The sequence below is a fragment of the Furipterus horrens genome, unplaced genomic scaffold (assembly GCF_987537825.1).
Source record: "Furipterus horrens unplaced genomic scaffold, mFurHor1.1.pri manual_scaffold_1, whole genome shotgun sequence".
NCBI lineage: Eukaryota > Metazoa > Chordata > Mammalia > Chiroptera > Furipteridae > Furipterus > Furipterus horrens.
The window spans coordinates 156,058,207-156,078,889 of NW_028327171.1; the positions used below are offsets into that span (position 1 = coordinate 156,058,207).

Sequence of the window (20,683 nt, forward strand, 5' to 3'; positions counted from 1 at the left end):
GTATCAACATCAATGTCCCCATACTTACTCCTTATGAAATTTTCTTCTGTCTCATCTTCAATACTTAGTAAAGCACCTCCTTGCATCTGGCATGATGCATGTGCCTCGCTCCAGGAGAGAGAAGAAAGCAGATTGAATTGGTAGCAAATGTGTGAATTGAGATCCTTCTCCCAGACAGCATCACAACCCACCTCTGCAGATGCTGGAAACAAAATCCACCAAAACATTAATTATTATCTTATTCTATCTAGCAGTAATAGATTTCTAAGAGGAATTTGAATGGAATGATTCCAGAATGGAGCCTCTAAAACTTTAGTGCCTTACTCATTCTTGATTAGGTAAACTCTTTCAAGATTTAAAGAAAAATTTAGAAATTATCAACGAAAAAGCTCAGATCTTTCCTGAGAAAATAATAGAAACCATTTTTAAAAGAAAGGAAAAGAAGTTAATTATTTGTGAAAATAATATCTGAATTCTTTAAAAAGCAGTCATTTAGAACTTTATACTGAAAGCTGTGTGAATTTAAAGGTTTATTTGAGGTAGATGCAACGGTTGTTTAATAGGCTTCCCCTACTCCCCAAATACCAAAATGATAGGGGAAATAAAAGAGATAGAATTAAAATATGAGTCTATAGTAAACACAGTTTTCAAATAAACATTGAGAACAGGAAAACTGATAGTTTAAAAAAGTTGTTTCAGCCAAAAGGAAGAGAAGCCAAATCTATTTGTAACACATTGACCAATGATTGCATAGTATGTTTAAAAGTAAATTTAATAAAGTATGAAATATGGATCCAAAATCTGAAGTTTATTGAAAATGAAGACCTAATCTGGATGCTTTAGCTAAAAGTTTAAATCAAAACCCAAGGTGAGCTAAGTAGCTACAATAATTACCTGAAATGAAACTCAGCCAGAGAATTTCACAATGTAGAAAATGTGACCCATGCTACAGTGTGAGCATAAGTGATGGACGGCAACCTGCTAAAATCTAGAATAGCTTTTCCCCAAGTGTGATCCACAGAATAATACAACTCCAAGAGCTCCCCAGGAAAATCCAGGACATAATGCCTGTGTAGCCTCCTCTGAAACATTCATAGTGTACATCAGTGTCTTAAAGGCTCTGAGAAGTTCTGTGGTAAAGAAACAGCTTGATTTTAATTTGGTATACTTCAAACTTATTTGACAATGAATTCTTTTTTGTTTGTTTTCTTTTTCCCATCATAGTTAGACCGCCTTACAAATGTGGAATGTTTGTTTTCAAGCTTTCCCCAGAACTGAGTTAGTTAACCAGACATTATTAAGCCACATATAAATAAATCCAAGGTTGCCTGTAGACTTTGCTGATGGATGCATGTATTTATAGAAGGATATGAAATTTTAAAAGGGTAGAAAACAAGGCTATCGCCAAGTAAAACTGAAGAAAAGGAAGAGAAAGGAAGGAAATGTTCAGGCATCATTTCACACATCAGTCCACATTTCATACTTTGCCATGGTGGCTGAAAGTTCCCGACCAAGGCTGAATCCTTAGAGACTGTCTTCAGGTAAAATGCTAGCTGTCCCTGAGATGGATAGCACACTCGGTGTTATCAGACATAAGTTCATCCCATGTGGCTGCTGAGGCCACAGGCCATGAGGGAAGAGCAGGGGGATGTTTACAGTTAAAGTGTGCATAAGAAGCATTCAGACAGCTTGCAAAAAAAATTGCAGAACCCTTGTTTTGAGTCTCAGAGATTCTGAATCAGGAGGTCTGGAATGGGATTCAGAACTTGCATTAAACACATTCCTGATTTTCAGGCATTTGGTCCATGAAGCAAACACTGGGAAACACTAGCTTAAAATAAAAAATTCAAAGCACTTCCCAGGAGGACAGGTCTGAGTAGTCTTTAGAAGGACAGTAAGATGTGAGAAGAGCAGTTTAGGAAGAGGATGTCAGAAGGGGAGATCTGGGAATAGGATTGAGGCAGGAATACCTGCCTGTCATCTCCTGCCCTGGGGAAAGATTCGACAATGAGTCCTAATTATGAGCCTCCAGACCACAGCCACATTACGATAAATGACTGAAAAACACTTCAAATGATCTTGTTCCCATTTTTGCCAAGAGTCAGTCCTGTCCTTTCAAATGACATAGATGGAGCTACGTAGTTCCAACCCTCTGCAGTAACTTGGCTGACTTCCATACCTTAAAAAGTTAAGTGAGAGGCTTGCTGGTGCTTCTGTCTGTACTGCAAAATTACCTAGTCCACTTTTCTTCAATTTCCCTTGGTTTTGGATTATCTGTGCCAATTCTTCAGGTTAATTGAAAGGAAACTTCCAGTCAAACGTTTGCAACAAGTATTCTCCTAACAAGTCCCTTTTGTTATTGAAATTTGGTTTGAACTAAAATATAAGAATTTGTACTTCTGTGCAGGCAGATACAAGTCCTCTCTCTCTTTCTCTAGGTGGGCTGTGTGTCAGTCACTCCATCAGTCTTACTGGAAGGTTGCGTGGTAACAAAAGGAATGGAAGTACCATACTGGAGCAGGGTGCTGGGATGTGCTATCCCGATCTCCCTTCAAGACTGAAGGCCTTATTTCCACAGCTGCCAGGAGGTACCTCTCAACGTTAAGCCTTCTTCAAGCATCACCTTGGTTAATTGTCTCTTTGCCTGATGTTGATCTCCCTCCCCAAAGGCAGGTGACAAACCATGACTGATCAGAGCAGGGCTACAAGGCTCCTCTCTTCTCAACAGGGACAAATCCAGCTTGAGAACTCCTCAGAGGGTGAGTCAGGCCTGCATTCCAATCCTCCCAGTCCTGCTCTCTACCCTTCCTTTGCACATGTATCTGTCCCAAGAGCACTCCCCAAGAAACCTCCTGCAGGTTAGTTAATCTCTGTCTCATAGACTGCTCCCTGGGAATCCACTTGGTGCGGGCTTCCATCTTGGCCCGGGGTCTTTGCATGTATTTATTTTTAGGTCTTTTGCTTCTTCATATATAATCTCTTTTTCCAAGCCCCTGAACATGCAAGATTGAAGGCTGGTGTCTCACATACATTTACTTATCTTGACAAATTCAAATATAAGGTCTAGAAGTATTTTGTTACATTTCTTTGTAGCTTTCATTGTCTTTATATGATCCCTTCTGTTGTTACATTATGAACTCCGTGAGGGAAGCAACTGTGTTGTATAAATCTTTGAATCTCCTATTATTTGATGAAAAATTACCCAAAGCTCTTGTATGATGTTATAAATAGGTGATCTTCCCCTTCCCAAAATGCACCTCTTTTTAAGTGAACTGAAGTATATTTCTGTCAGCACTGATTTTATCATGGGCTATGCCTGAGATGCAACCACTCCTCCTTCTCTATTAATGTGTCTTATTTTTCTTCCCTAAGGACACAACTTTGCCATTGTCCCAGGTGTGTTGTCATAGTCCTGATTTTAGGAGGAAAGCATTCAATCTTTTATCATTAAGTATGTTAGTTCAGTTTTTTTTTTTTTTTGTTTTTTTTTTAATAGAGTCTCTTTATCAGTTGAGGACAATCCCTTCTGTTTTTGTTTTTTTTTCCCCCTAATGAAGGAGTGCGAAATTTTGTCAAATGTTTTCTGTATCGGTAGATGATCATGTAGTTTTTGTCCTTTATCCTATTAATGTGGGTATTACATTAATTGATTTCAGATTTTAAACCAGTCTTACATTCTTGGGATAAATTCCACTTGGTCACAGTGTACACTTCTTTTTATATGTTGCCAGGTTCTGTTTGCTAGTATTTTGTTGAAGATTTTTACAACTATATTCATAAAAATATTGATCTGTAGCTTTCTCTTCTTGTGATATCTTTGTCTGGTTTTGGTATCAGGTAGCAGTGGCTTCATAGACTGAATTAGGAAGTGTTCCCTCTTTTCCTATTTTTCCACTTACTTCCTGAGCCACTAAATCTGGCAACTGGAGGATATATTGTCAAGGCCATCGATGATGTCCATATTGCCAAATCCAGCAAACACTTTCAGACCTTGTCAAACCAGGCCCTTGAGCACCCTCCCTTTCCTGGCCACAGACTCTCTTCTCTTGATTTCACATGCCTGGCCACCCTTCTCCCTCTACAGCCATCCCTTCTCATTCTTCTTTGCTGGTTCTACTCAAATTGGATGTTGAGGTCTTAAGATTTGGCCCTTCCTTTTTAGTTTTTACATGCTTTACACTATTTAACCCATTCCCAAGAATCCCTTCCATATCACTTTCAAATATATAGAGACTTTTATGTCTAACTGCCTAAACCACATTTCCACATGCTTGATTCACACATATACATAAAACACGTCCCAACCTGAATGCTTGGTTTTCTCTTCCAAATCTGTATCTGCAATTAACTTATCTATACATATCAGAAAGCTGAGGTCCTAACTAACACTCCACTTTCTCCCTTGTCCTCCAGGTCTGTCCTTACCAGTGAGGAGTTCAACTTCTGGTTAAAAACCTCTATGTCATTTTTTAAGCCTGACCATAAGCAATTCCAAAGGCTTTATCTGGCTGGCCTCAGGGGGAAAGCTGCCCTTCCCACACCAGATTCCTACATGCAAAGCCAAGTGTATGAAGGTCAGTCAGATAATTTCAGAGGTGGATATCCTAAAAATATCTCACACCAACTATGCATGACTCTCCAGCCGTGTATGACATGCAGCCAGGATTGCCTTAAAACAAACCCAGAGAGATCCCTATACTCCATCCTTGTTCTTAAGGGTCTATAGTGACAGATGTTTTATCTCATCCTTCACTGCTAGGGTGTTTCTGTATGTGTTTATTAATGTTAAGTTTAAATTTTGCTCACTTACAATCAACCTTTTAAAGAAGGCAACACTATTTTTCATTGAGATACTAAAAAAAATTCTGTGCAAGAGAGATGAGATACAGAAATACAAATTGTTATTCCACTCACTCCTCTCTGTTTTATCCATTGTTGACTCCATGGAAAGAGGTATCAGCTCATTCAAATTTCAGTCTCTGACACATACTCTACATAGGACCCAAAAGAAACAAGAAAGGTACTGTGATAAAGAGGCATCATCTAATTGGTTCCTCTCAATAACCCTAATAGTACTGTCATACTTTCCATTTTATGGGAGGAAATTGAGACTAAGATCTCATCATTGGGAGGAAGAACTCCAATATTGGTCTGTCTGATTTCAAAGCCTATAGTCTTTCTTATTTACTAAGCTATACTGGCTCTTAGATTAGAAAACAATTCTACAGATAACTTATCAGTCAGGTTCTTTGGAGTTAATCTCTTCAATTTGCTTTTGTTTCAAATTTATTTGCTTTATTTTATTATATATGAGGAGGGGAAGGTAAGCATAGAAAATGAGGGGATTGTAAAAACCATACTCTCTGACTTGCAGGAACCATGGTGAAGGAAAAATGAATATATACAATAAAGGTATATATAAGTATTACCCAATATTTAAGAACCATTGTGAAAATTTAATTAAATAAAATAAAGTAGTAAAGTACTAACTGAAAAAAAGTTAGAATATTGCAGCTGTCGCTGGACCTTGAAAGTCAAGTTATGAAGAGGAAAACATTTTGAGGTTATGCCTAGAAATTGAGTACTAAGAAAAGGGAATCAAAATGAGAATGCATTGTCAAGAAATAATGAGGGCAACTGCCATTTTATAAAGATCTCAAGCAGCTAGCTGATGCCTGTACTTGACAATGGCATGAGGAGCATCCTGGACTTAGAGAAATTAAGGCAACTCATAAGAGAAAGTGGATTGAAAGGATAACTGAGCTTTCTATGCATCCAGTTTTGTCTTTAAGTATTTTGCCGGAAGCTGGAGTTAATGAGATCATAGACTATTAAGATTTCATTTTTGTTAAAGCATCCTTATACACTAAGCTTAATGAAGAATGGCTAATTAACATCTTTTGAATGTAAGGAAAAATGGAGTATATATCAGGATTGTCCTTTCAAGGCAAAAACAAACACAAAATCAAGTTTGAGTAAGTGAAATCAGAGTGCTTATTCAGACTTCACCATATGAATCCCAGCACGTTTCTTTAGATACAGATAACTTTCCAATCACCCTTGATTCGTTCATGATATAGGGGAAGAGAAGATTTCATTCTTACTGGGATCTGGGCAAAACCCCCACTTCTCGTCTCTCTCGTATTGGCTTGTTGTGGCACACCACAATAAATTGTCTTCCCGTCCTTCCCGGGTACATTCATGATGCCACTGGTGATTATACTGGAAGGGGAACATGCATGGCATCCCATGGGCATTCCCTTTCAGTGTATACAAATCTAGGGGAAGAAAAAGACAAAGTCAAATAAGTATGTCAGCTTGATTTTAATGACTGAAAACCTATAAAGGGCAAAGTTCTTGCTTCATATATCACAGAGAATCCTCAGGACCTCACTGTCTAGAAAATGTAAATGTGTAGAGCTGTGTGATGGGTTCAGAGGACGTCGTCACAAATGGTGCCTTTATATATTTATCTGTTTGTTTATTAACTATGGTGCACTGCTATGGTAGCAGACACATATGTGAAAGGATGAGAAGGAAAATTTAATGGAGATTCAACTTTAAAATATCACCTAAATCAGTGACCAGAATCTGAACCTCGAGAGCTTCATAGACCTTTATTAATTTATTTATCCCACAAATATTTATTGAGCATTTAGTGTGCACAGTGCTTGAGATATAACAGTGAACAAACTGACAAAAGTTTTCTTTCAAAAGGAGTTTCTATTCTAGTGAGAGACAAAAAGAAAACAAATACACAAGTGATAAGTACCATGATGAAAAACAAAATGGAATAGGAAGACAGGATGACTGTGTGTGTGTGTGTGTGTGTGTGAGTGTGTGTGTGTAGGTGCGTGTGTGTGCATGTGTGAGTGTGTGTGTATGTGCGTGTGTGTGAGAGTGTGTGTGAGTGTGTGTATGTGCGTGTGTGTGTGTGAGTGTGTGTGAGTGTGTGTGTGTGTGTGAGAGTGCGTGTGTATGTAAGTGTGTGTGAGTGAAGGCGCACTGTATCAGATCAGGTGGTTAGTGAAGGCCTCTTTGAATAAGAACTGGGTGAAGCAAGGGTGCAAGTATTTGGAACAGGGTTGTCTGGAAGAAGGAAGAGTAAATACAAAGAACTTGCAACAAGACATATATGGGATGAGTGAGGAAGAGCCCGTGGGGAGTGATGACAGGTGGAGTGAGGGAAGTAAAGAGTGTCAGCTCACAGAGGCCACATTATGGGCTTTGGCCTTTACTCTGAGCATTGTGGGAAGTCACTAGTGGGTTTTGAATGAGAAAGTCACATGATCAGATTTTCATTTTTAAAGACTCGCTGGGGTGCAGTGTGGCAAACAGAACCCACATAGGGAGGGAGCAAAAGGGGATGACGAGCAGGGGGGCCTCTAGAGTCATTTTGGAGAAACACGACAGTGCCCAGGTGGCCTGCTAGCTGCTTTTTCCATCATTCTTGGCCTTAAGTGGGAAATGGTGACTTTTTATGATTCAACTGGGGCTTTCTGTGGTGATGGAGATCAGGGCCACCCTCAAGTCAATAGATCTTAGAGGGAAAAGGCTGGCTGTGGAGATACCCACCCCTTTCTCACAATTAGCAGGGGCTACACTGAATTCACCCAGCATCACCAGCCCTAGTGGTTAGGGCAGCTTAAGTACCACTGGAATTTCAGGACATATCCTCTTGTTTCAGTCCCTGCCTTCTACTCACTCTTCCCTTGCATGCACTGTGAGGGTGGGTATGCAGCTAAAATGTTAATATAAAGCAAACTGTCATGTTCTCCTCAGAACGGTCGATTATTTGGAGAGCTAGTTGGCAGCACTTGCTTCGTTGCAGTGAGGCCTAAAAATAGCTTGCTTTAGCTCTGTCTCTTTACTCATTTCTCATAGGTACAGGAGAAAGTCCTGCCTTGGGTCTTACGGGTTTCTAGCTCTGCTTCCTAGGGCTGGTGTAGAGTTCTTAGAAGGATATGCTCTGACCATACTGAGCACCATGAGGACAGGGACCACAGCTGCCTGCTGGTCTTAGTAAAGCAAATGCCTGGCCTTGTGCCTGAGAAACAGTAAGTGCTCAATAAATGTGTAACAGATGATGACTAGATGGATGAATGAATGAGGAGCACTACTGAACAAAACCTGAAAAAGAGGTCTGGGGTGTCAGAATTTATGCTGTTTTCTTTTCTTTTCTTTTACTGTTTACAAATGCCAAATATTATAAAACTGTGGAAAAGAAAAGCCTTCCCCGACAACAACAACAAAAATCCATGCTTTTCTATTCCCTGGCACACACCAAATAAGCTCTGACAACAGTCTGTCATTAAATGCCTTGTAACATGACCCTCAGATGGATGCCAGCAAGGCTTTGGTGGCATTGAGGTGTCCTGCAGACACGCTCCATCCAGGGGACTGAGTGTCTACAACAAGAGAAATAGTGGCTGGAGAGGTTCTCATATTCATCTTGCAAGTCTTTCAATTTCAAGATCTTTCCTCCACCTTTATTTTCTCTTTTCCTTTTTGCCTCCTGTACTTTCTCCTCATTCCATTGATTCCCAAAGTTAAGTGTTTTCTGCTCTGATACCTGAGAACTTCTGTGTCTTTAGGAGAATACAGCAAGTTCAGTCTAAGACTCTAGTCATCCTTTTACAATAAGCAATTAAGCAACTATTTAGCATTAGTCCCTTGAGGGTCTGGGTGCTATGTACCTCTGTTATATAATATATTTCATAAATCTTTATTTATGGCAAACTTTCTAAATATATCACTCCATGAAAACTTTGGTTTTTTGTTTTTGTTTTTTTACCTTTGTGCAGATATTCACAAATGCTTCCACCGCCTGACATGTAGGAAATCCACTTATGAAGATATTTCCAGGAGGCCACCAGTATGTTGCTCTTCGCCTGTACCATGTACTGGAGCGGACCGGTGATCATCTTCCTGTTACAGCGCCACCTCAAGGAAACGTGGGTGGAATCACACTCATATATGCTTAATGGCTGCTCTGGATCAGATAAATTCAGGCCCAGGCAACCGCTGCCTCCGATGTTAAAGAGGCGATGGTTTGAAACCCATTTCCACATCATGTGCTTGTTGGGTGGTTTGCAGTTCTCCAGGGTCAGTACAGATTTGCCTGCTTGAATGCATTTCCTGAGGTTCTCACTTTGGATCATAAATAGTCCTTTACCTGAAATAGCAAAATAGAAGATATGGTATGCAATTTTTATATATAATTATCTAGTGTCATGAGGATCCCTGTGTGTAAAGCTGGGATATATCAAAATTGGCAGCCATTTTGAACAGATCTGGAGTTCATGGGCAAGGTCCACCAGGAAGGTTTATGTACTCCAAACAGGAGTTTCTTGGGAAGCAAAAATGGGCTCATTGGAGTTAATAGGAGACCTCTGATCTAAGCTGTCCATGGCCCTACAGTTACCAAGGCTACCTGAAAATCCACTCAAGAATTTTACTGATGGAGAAGGAGCTCTCCACAACTGGATAGAAAGCAGGCATTGGGAATAACACTCATGGTTAGAGAAGAAAGACGCTGAGTACCCAGAGGTATGGTGACACTTTGGGTTTCTCCAGACAAGTGCCAGAATGTTAGGAACATGGCAGCTGGATCAAGAGCCACCAACACAGAAATTTCTACAATGAAACTCCTGTAGAAAACCCAAAGGATACATATGATGTGCGCTTTGTGTCTTGATACAAGATGTCATGCTGGTGAGAAAAAAAAAAACCACTTGTGCATATTTGCTTTCTGTGCTAGATCCATCAGGAGTAGAAAAGTGGGGACCTTTGATATGGTGGTGGTCTCTTTGCAGGATCAGCCTTGCTGGGTGGGACCAGCAGGAGCAGATAGATGTCCAGGACTCTAGCTGAGGCCCTGCACCTAGATACATGAGAGGGGTACGTGCACCCTGATGGCAGCAAAAGCACACAGGCCACATGGATATGTGGGAAAAGGAAGCATTTTGTGATATAGCCTTGAGCTTCCAACTCCCTGGAGAAGAAGGAAAGATTTGGGTGAGTTTCCTGTGGAAAAGCTGGCACAACCCACCCAGGGAATGTGTGTTAGTTACATGCCCGCTGCCTGATTCTACCTCAAGTCACTGGCCTGGGAGACACCTATCACACAACAATAAAGAACTTGTCCTCTCGAAGCACAGACTGTCCTGAACACATTGATTAAACATGTTGGCTGCTGCTGCTTAGGCCCTGGTTGCTGAGGTTACTCTACCCAGAATGTCTGGTCAGGTCCAAGAGCTCTTCTGTTCTCCTATTAGCGAGGTTCTCCTCTTATATTTTACTTCCTGTCCAATGTTCAGATATCTAAACGGACATTATCAGGTTCCCTTAAAATAGCTGCAGTTTAGGGAAAGTTGTAACAGCAGGATTTCAGGGACAGGCAAAGGCCTTCTAGATATTTGGACCAGTGCAGACTGAACCTCTTTTCATATTAGTGCATGGGAATAATGCTCTTTTTGGTATAAGTTCTTTTGGCTTTTCCAAAGTTACTGAGGCCCAGAGAAGCTGATTTACAATAACCAAAATCACTTAACACATTGTTAAAAATAAAGATTGTCAATGTATAAATGAAAGTTATACTTCACTTAGTAATTGATAACCTTATTGACAAACATGTATTTGAGGAGTTGAATTAGTTGTCAAAAAATTGCTTTGGTCATCAGACAGCAGAGCAAAAGAGAAGGGAGTGTGTAGTGCAGTGTGCGGAGAGAATGAATGGTTTTAGGAAGATTTCATTTAGATCAGGAAATTTGTTTTCCTAATGAAGCCCATATCTGTAATAGTCATTTAAGATCAAATCTACTTCTCACCAATGTGATGTGGATTCTGATAATTAACCTTGTCTGCAACTCTCCTTTTCACATTTTCAGGCCTGGCTAGAATGTTCACCTTAATTTCTATTGTAATCTACTAATTACTTTCTGGCTAGCCCAGAGTTCCATTAATTTTTTACTAAAGAATAATTATTTTACTACAATTGTTCTGTAGTTTAGCTTCTAAGTATATTTGCACATAAAATATATGCAAATATACCTAGCTCTGAAACTAACTGGCTGGACTTCAGCCCTCTGGGCTGCAGTTTGTATACCTAAGATAGGTGGCTAGACTACCTCACTAGTGGTTAAGAACTCTGGAGTCAGACAGGCCTACTACAGACTACTCTTGTAACTTTGGGTAAATTTCTTGATCTCTCTGCGAGCCTTGCCTTTGCTCTTTGACCTGGAAATATGTATGATACTGATCTCATAAGGATGTTAAGAGTATTCCATTAAAAGCTACATGCAAAAGAATAAAAATAGACTACTATTTGTCCTCATCTACAGAAATTAACTCAAATTGGATCAAGATCTAAATATAAGACCTGAAACAATAAATTACACAGAAGAAAACATAGGTACTAAACTTATGGACCTTGGTCTTTGAGATGATTTTATGAATTTAACCCCAAAGGTGGGGGAAGTGAAGGCAAAAATAAATGAATGGGACTATATCAAACTGAAAAGCTTCTGCCCAGCAAAAGAAACTGCCAACAAAACAAAAAAGCAATCAATCAAATGAAAGAAGATATTTGCAAACAACAAGGAGTTAATATCCAAAACATACAAAGAACTCGTACAACTCAACACTAAACAAACATTCCAATTAAAAAATGGACAGAGGGCCTGCACAGACACTTTTTCCAAGAAGACATTCAAATGGCCAACAGATATATGAAAAGATGTTCAACTTCACTGCTATTAGGGAAATGCAAATTAATAGCCTCACACTTGTTAGAGGCTGTTATCAACAAGACAGGTAATAACAAGTGCTGGAGAGGCTGTGGAGAAAAGCGGCGCCCTCATTCGCTGCTGGTGGGAATGTGAACTGCTACAATCACTATAGAAAACAGTATGGAGGTGCCTCAAAAAATTAAGAATAGAGCTACCACATGTTCCAGAAGTCCCTCTTCTGGGCATCTATCCAAAAAATTTGAAAACATTTATTCACAAAGATATATGCACCCCTATGTTTATTGTAGTATTATTTATGTAAGCCAAGACACGGAAACAACCAAGGTGTCTTTTGATAGAAGACTGAATAAAGAAGATGTGGCACATATACACAATGGAATACTGCTTAGCCATAAGAGAAGATGAAATACTGCCATTTGCAACATTGGGTGAATCTGAGAATATCATGGTAAGCAAAATAAATCAGATAGAGAATGTCAAGAATCATATGATTTCACTCATATGTGGGATATAAAACTGAAAGCAACAAGCGAACCAACAAGAAAAACAAACAAAAACTCATAAACACAGACAACAGTATAATGGTTACCAGAGGGAAGGGCGGTTGGGGGGTCATAAGGGTAAAAAGGGTCAAATATATGCTGATGGAAGGAGTTTTGACTTTGGATGGTGGGCACACAATGCAATATACAGATAATATATCACAGAACTGTATGCTTGAAACCTATATAATTTTTTAAATCAATGTCACCCCAACAAGTTTAATTTAAAGGAAAGAAAAAGAGTAGTCCATTAAATGATCCATGCAAAGCACACCACACACTACCTTGGCATGGGGAGACCTCAGTAAATGCCAGTTGTTATTGTTATTATTATCCTTCTGGTTTCTTGATTCTCAGTCTGTGGATCCAGCTACAGATTTGGTTGAACACCAATGGGGTGCTAATCTGAGCATCATGCAAAGAATTCTCTTCTTCCATCATTAGAACAAAAACTTATTTCTACTTTAACTTCTGCAGCATACAGTGGGTGCAGACTTACTAGTTTTAAACAGTCCTTAAATACCATTATATCACCTTTCAGGGAGAAGATAATATTCTTCAAACCACCAGATAACAAAATTCTTGTCTAGTTGTTCAAATACGTGTGCAACTATAAATTAAGATTCTTTGTTCATCTTTTACACCATCTATTTATAAATTCTATATTGCAGCTCTTTCTTTGGAAAGAAATACATGATGTCAATAAGCAGTATATGGTTGGGTGTGGTCTGTGTTTAAATGGACATGGAAATTAAATATCACTAAACTTTGGAGTGAATAATGTTTTTAAACAGTCAACTTATGAAGTGTTAAAAGAAAAGGAGTGGTAGAATGAGAACTTCTGTAGCCACTCCAAGAGTCATAAAACTACCTTTGCAAAGCAGAAGCTATTAGACAAACTTATAACATGCTGCTCATTTTTGGGCAGCTCGTTCTTTTCTGTGCCCAGCTGCCTTTAGAATGTAACTTTGGAAAAGTTCTTCAGAATGTATCAAAACAAGTAACTCTGGCTTAACAATAACAATAAACTTGTCATCTTTAAAAGAATACTATGTCATACTAAGCTAAAAATGACCCAAGCCCACTTTCCTATTAAGCTATAATAGAATCTAGTCCTAGAGGCATTACTCCCCATAAATCCACTGAAGAGAAAACAATAGTTGTCAAATGGACTATGAGGAGACCCAATATAGGTATCAATATTCTGATTATTATTATATGCATATATGGGTTGTCTGTAACAAAACAGAATGTGAAAATAAACCACCATCCTTAGTGTCTGTAGCCAGATTTCAAAAAGGATGAAAATCAAATATGGGAAGAATCAAGATTGATTACATATGTCAAAGACATCAGTTCTGCTTGAACACTGATTAAGTGATTAATGAAGTACTGCCAGAATTACTAAATCTCTTCTCAGTAAAATGTTATTATACTTTCCTTCATAATTATAAATTTAGGGGGAGAAATAAGATTGATTTACTAAAAGTAACTTGCAAATTAAATTTCATCTTTAAAAAAATACAATCCATTGAAGACGGTGGTTCTGCTTTCTACTCCTGAGATCTTTTTAGGAAGAGATAATTTTAGACTAAACTTTTGGCCCCACATTTTAAGGAATGAAAAGAGAATGCTTCTTGATCAAGTGTTGAATTTAAGTTTAAGGTAGTCTTTTCATGACCACATGTAGAGTATTACTTTGTTCATTCATTCATTTATTCATTCGACAAGCATTTACTGGGTGCTGGCTATGTGGTAGGTACTGTGTAGAGTGCTAGAGATATAGAGAGAAATTATTTGTCATAATATCTGTCCCTTAAAACTGTATGTGTTTGTTGACTGTCTATTATATTGAAAGTAAATTGTAAGTGAAAAATAAAAATTAAAAAGCCTCAAAATTCTAATCTCTTTTCCTTTTACTAAAAATTGGCTAAAGCTCAGGTGAATGCTCTTAAAATAAATGAAAACAAACAAACAACAAATAAAACAAAAAATGCACCTATTTGTTCTGTAATCATGAAAATTCTCCTGGTTAATGAAATAAAGGGAGGTCCATCTTTTCAAAAAATATTATAATTGCATTTAAAAGAAACCCTTTAAAATAAGTGATTTAGCAAAAGGGAAAGAAAATAGACCAAAACTTAAGACACTTGACTGAATTCTCAAGAGATGTCATGTGTGAGCTGGACATGACTCCCCGGTGTCATCAGACCCTTCCAAGTGGAGGGTGTGTATATGCACATAATTGACCATTGGCCAGGGAAGACACAGCAAAACAGTGCTGTAGAAAGGTGGACATGGCAGAGAAGACTAACTTTACCCATAAATGCAGAACCATGACCTTCAGAACCAGATAAGACAGCAAAGCTCACTTAATTGAATCATTCCTTTACATTTTTTCCCAAATCCATTTTGTCTTAGAAGTTTTATACTCATATACTCAGTGAAGACCATATAGGTCTAGGTCTAGCTTTACTTACATACATTCATTAATAACTCAGAAATGAAACAATAAACTGCTGGAGCTCATTGTAATTGAAAGTAAGAGATTTGCAATTTCAAGCAAACATTTATTGCCTAATATGGCATGTGTTAGGAACCCTGCAGATAAAAGTGTATATATGCAGCAGTGTTTGCCCTCAGGGAACTTATGTTCTCTCTGGGAGTATTTCCTGAAATGTACAGAAAGAACTATAACTTAATGCCAAAGTATATTTTGACATAACAGGTATAAGCACAATGAGGTAGAGGCCAGGGATAGAAGGAATCAGTTTGACTTAGAAGTCAAAGAAATCTCTCATCCTTACACACACACATGTGCATCAATCAACATTATTTTTTAGGGAACTAGTATTTGTCACGCATGGAAGTACATTGGTGAACCAGGCTAGCATGGATGTTTATCCTCATTACAGAGAGTTCAGGATAGTGGAAAAGGTCTGTAGATGGAGAGGTCATGAGCCGGGTAAGGGGGCATTCTGGACAGAACAAATGTCATCATAGCTCAGAGGTGATAAGAATAATCAGTTGTAGGGGTTGAGAGCCTAGCTATATACAAGACTTTTGTGGACTACGAAGTTAGAAAGAGGTGGTTTGGGGTAATTTTATAAAAATCTTGAATTTATTCAGAAATTTGTATGCTACCCTTCAGATGAAAGGAAGCTTTTGGAAAAAGAGAAGGCATGACTGAGGCTGTGGTGTGAAAGACAAAACAGCATGGTGAATCATTCAACAAAAACATTTATTGAGCACCTACTGTGTGCCTGACATTGTTTTAAAGAGCTGAGAATATAGACGTAAGGACAAATGTCCAAGTTCTTGTCCCAGAGGAGTTCTCATTTAGGTGAGATGAGGCAGTCCATGAGTGGAAATGGAGAGCAGTTCGGGGACTGTTGCTATGATCCAGCAAGGAAGATGGAAGCTATCAACTCAACTGGTGGTGAAAAGGGAGAGAGGGACTGGGTGAACTCCAGCCACTAGAGAGAGAATTCAAAGGGGGAAGACACGACAAGATTTGGTGATGGATGAAATATGAGGATTCTGGAAAAAGCAGCTACAGTGACTTGTTCTCTGGCTTCAGGTATTCAGTTGGCTGCCAGATGGCTGACTATCCCTAGGATACAAAGAGGTTGGAGTCTAAAGCCTGGGGCTGCTATTACAGCTCAACCCATCTGTTTGAACAGTGCCCATGGGGGACCCAGGGGTGGTTTCTCTTGAGACCCTCCCACTTCATTTCAGCATCCCTCTAACACCTCCACCTGCCATTTGGAGTCCCCTTCTGCTTTAAACAGCTTTTCTCCTAGAACTGCCTGAAAGTTTGAAGTGTTAAGTGAATAACCTATGGTTTGAAGTATTAAGTCTTGGTGAAGTTTCTGGTTTAACAAAAAACACTTGAAACAAACAAAACAATTCCTAAAGAAATAGTCTTTTTTTAATGGTGGATTTTAGGCAAGCAAAGGGCTTTCTAGTATTCAATAGAGAACACTATGACAGTGGTCACAGAACCCAGTACACACAAAGAGTTGGCCTCTGTGCTGCTTCATGTTAAGGGCACCGAAAGAAAAAGTTCAAATGCACGGTTCACACCAAGTGCAATGTTTGAGACAAGCTATTAGGAAGCCACAGATTGCCAATTGCAACCCGATTTCAGTCTCCTAGCCCATTCCACTGGGTTTAAACCTCTCTATTCCATCCATTCCCACAGCAGGTGCTGGGCTCATGCACTTCCTGCCCTGTATCATGTCTCAAATCTGCCCAGTTCTTGGTGTTTCTGACAGTATTTCAGTTTCAGAACAGAAGGGGTCCAGTCTGTAACCAATCTAAAGGAGAGCAGCTTCTCTCTTGAGGTGTACTGACCTTTTTCAGCTACACAAATTTGGGTTTGTGCCCTCCAGTGAACAAAGACTTAAGATCTGATTGTTCCTTGGATTACTCTAAACAGGAAGGGATGTTGTAATTGGCTGAATCAATTCCCGTTCATGGCTGAACAATGCAGAAAATCTGGATTCTTAACATGACTTTCCAAACCAATAAGCAAGGAATTTCTGATGCTTGCAGCATGTACATTCTACTTGAAAAACGAAAGTGAAAAGTGTGTCTGCCCTTCCTGGTCCTCTCTGAATATTTGCATTTATCCCAGATCCTCTGAGATTTGGTGTTTGTCTCTTAACAAGCTGGCAGCCCCAAACAAAGTCAGTGGCTTCCTATCAATTGCCTTCTATTAATCAACTAAAAAGTTCAATGTATTTTAAAATATCTCCTTGTCCTGCCTCAGAACTTCCTTCTCTTTCCCTGTCCTAGCACCGTCCTTGACTTTGAGCTTTCTTTATTCTCCTGCAGCTTCTGAACCTGGATAATCACCACCTCCACAGGCCTGTGAACCCCTCTTGCTAAATCTTTTTCTGTGTTCTTTTCCCCTTTCTCTCTAATCTCCCCAAATTGTCGCTTTAAGTTCCGTGAGGCATACAATGCTCTGGCTCACAGGTGGGGGAAAAATGAAACCCGGCTTAATCAGCTCCATCAGGCTTGGTTTTGTGAGGCTTCAAATTGCCTGTTACCAACCCCTGTGTGAAGTGGATTAACCCTTTCAGACTGTCCCCACTGCTCTCTACGATTCTCCCTCCTCCCCTGTCCCTCCACCTCTGTCTTTCTCGTTTAGCAGCAGTGATCCTTGCAGAAAATCTTATTATCTCTTTAGAAGCCCTTTGCTATATCTCTCTATCTTACCAATTAATTTTAAAGCTGAATTGAAAATGCGTTTCTTCCTTTTAGCTTTTAGTTTATTTCTCCATCATTTTGTTTTTAACTTTAAACTATCTAACGGATGTTACCAGTGTAAAAATTATCTTTGACAGTGGCTATATTATTATCTTACAGACTCTGTTGAAAATATACCATTCCAGTTGCCAGGGAGCCTCAATACAAAGAGCAAGTTATGGCAAGACACAGTCAGACAGAACACTGTTCCACCTCCCTCACAAAAGCCTGCATGTTGAAGCCCCAGGGGAACATGATTCAAACACTCGGTCATCAAAACAAACACAAAAGAACTCCACCGCCAACAAAACAGCCCTGGGAAAGATGTGACATCATTGAAAGCAAAGTGTTTACAGGAGCTGTCCATTTTAACTGCTTTAAGAATATACCCATTGAAGAAAAAAAGACCTTCACTTAAGTGGGAGATAGAAATTGAAATGAAAACAGAACCGTCTTTTTAACTGGTAAATAAATTGTTAGTCCCTGTATTCATTTGCAGGGCTGCCATAAAGAAGCATCACAAACAGAGTGGCTTCAACGAAAATGATTGTCTTGTAGCTCTGGAGGCTACAAGTCAAAAAATATCAAAAACCGAGGTGCTGGCAGTACTGGCTCCTTCCCTGGCCCAAGAGGGAAGAAGCTGTTATTCCAGGCCTCCCTCCCTGGCCTACTGATGGCTATCTTTTCCTGTTTCCTTATATTATCTACTCTCTATGCATATTTCTGTACCCAAATTTCCCCTTCTTATGAGAAAATCAGTCTTATTCAATTAGGGTACACCCTAATCACCTTATTGTAACTTGATTACCTTTATAAAGACCCTATCTCCAAATAAGGCCTTATCATGAGATATTGAGGAGTTAGGACTTCAACATATAACACCGGGGAACACAATTTTCATTGAGTTAGATCTGACACTTGTTTTTGATTAACTTTTGGCATCTGAATCCAAAAATGACCCCAGTTTTTCTCTATCACGTCAACTATTTAAGGTACAGAATACCTTCCCTTTGTTCAAAAAATCATACAAAATGTCCATACAAAGGAAAATAAAGAAAAAAATTACCTGAATATACTGTTTATTTAGAGTTATTTTATTCATATAAGGGCTATGTATTGTTACTGTAAATCAAATTGTGTACAAGTAGTAAAGTTCTGCTACCAAACACACATATTAAGGTATTTTATCTTTTCAAATGACAGGCTAGGAAATGCCAAAATGAGATACTTGAAACAGTCTCCTTCAGTTGGCAAAGTTTTAACAAATTGTTTCATGAGACCCAGTTTTATGTGCAGAGGTGGGAATATAATGTTCTTTCTGTCAACAGGTGGCTCATGGAGAATGTTTAGATCACCAAGTTTGAGGTCAGATCTTGAAGGTCAATTCAACTCCATCCAATGCTTCTCATGAGCTCTGCTGTCCCACATACACAGAAAACAGGGATACTTGGTGTATCCATGTTGCTGACCAAGAAGGAAGCAGATCATTTGAAGGTCAACACAGATGATCCAACTGTGCTTATGATATTGCAACAGATCAATGACTCTCTTTATGTCTTCATATTCTTCACGAAAACAAACTGAATGGCTAATTGGGACTGCACCAAATAAATTCCCATTATGGAGGAGGACACACTTCAAGCTCTGCTTTGAGCTATCGATGAACAGTCGCCATTCAGTTGAATTCTAAATTGGAATTCCCAATTCCTCCATTAAACCATGTATGTTATGGCAATACACAAAGCCACTGTTACTTTGAAAGTACTGCAGAAATGCACTTTCTCTTGATCAAAAGTAGGATAACCTTCGCTCCTTTTTCAAGCAAGTTCTTCTCATGCCGTCTTGATGCTAGGAGCTCTGAAGCCTTTTTGAGTAGTCCCAAATCTCGGGCCAAATCATTCAACTCATGCTGATCAAATCCCTTATGAACTGAGTCATCATCAATTTCAAAATCTTCATCATTGCTGTCACTTAGTTCTTCACCATACTCCTTACTCCTGTTTTTCAAAAGAAGGTAGTTCAATGAAACCTGGCATTGAGATTTCAGCAGAATGAGGCACTGGGTGTATAGCTGATGGTAGACTAGGATACTCTATTTTACATTTATTTTTCTTTTTATATCATGACATTTTTACTATACAAAAGTAATAATCATTTGAATGATCTCTGGGCTCTCACCAAACCATAGGTATACCAAATGGCAATTTATCACATGTTCCCTTCATCCACATCTATAAACTCTTGAAACACTGCTTGCACACCTTGTGAGGGGCCCAAGACTTATCTCAATCACCAAGTTTTACTTTAAAATATGCAGAATAGGCTTGCCTGACAAATGCGCTGATGTTTGGCCTTTGTCTGGGAATGGTGAATCTGACACAGATATAACAAAAGAATCAGAGTTGTTTAGGCACTTGTGATGAGAAATAGCAGAAGCACACATGATCTGAAGGAAAGGAAATAAATATGTATGTAAATAAAAAATAAATTCTGTTAGCTCCTTGCATACAGACAAGAACTCGGACTACACTTCAGAATACAATTCACTATATAGAGCGGCACACAACCTCTCACCACACTGTCTCATGTATAACTAAATAGCCTAGTCAAGTATGAACCTGTCTCTGGTCTCCAAGGTCATCCCCTCCCCACTCAAGGGAGGTTTGTTCTCAGCCAGTAGGAGAGCACTAGTGTTTCCCTCGATCCAGGCTCAATCCAGCCTAGAGTGGTCCCCTTAAGATAAGCTGTAGAGAAAAACTTGACGTGATAGAAGAAATCTAACTGCAGTTTTGAAATCAGCATGCCTATTTAAGTCTAAAACAGCTGAAAAATTGAACTAAACAGAAATTATGTTAAAAATTATTCCTCTGTGTAATTTTTGAGGGGAACACAATTCAATCCATAACTCTTCCCATGCTTCTTATTCAGGCTACATAATTTGCAGGGCCTGGAGTAAAATGAAAATTTAAGGCTCTAACTGGGACAGGAAATTTGAAGCAATCTTCACGTCCCATGGGCCCATGAGTGTTTGCAACTTCCATGCCAGAGAGAGCTGGGAACACATTCAGTGCCTGGATTGGGGGTAGGTGATAGGTTCCCAAACAGTCGTCATTGAAGATACAGAGGTGTTGCCAG

At 39.1% G+C, this 20,683-nt stretch overlaps 1 protein-coding gene across 1 annotated transcript in view; it reads right to left on the reverse strand.

Annotated features, from left to right (window-relative positions):
* Positions 1–20,683, reverse strand: part of PLA2R1 (phospholipase A2 receptor 1) — a 112,883-nt gene that overhangs the window by 81,202 nt on the left and 10,998 nt on the right. Inside the window, exons 2-4 of the mRNA XM_090280199.1 lie at positions 8,795–9,175; positions 6,105–6,278; positions 29–202 (exon numbers count right to left, since the gene is read on the reverse strand). Of these exons, the coding sequence (XP_090136325.1) occupies positions 29–202; positions 6,105–6,278; positions 8,795–9,175 (729 nt within the window). The remainder of the gene's footprint in view (positions 1–28; positions 203–6,104; positions 6,279–8,794; positions 9,176–20,683) is intronic.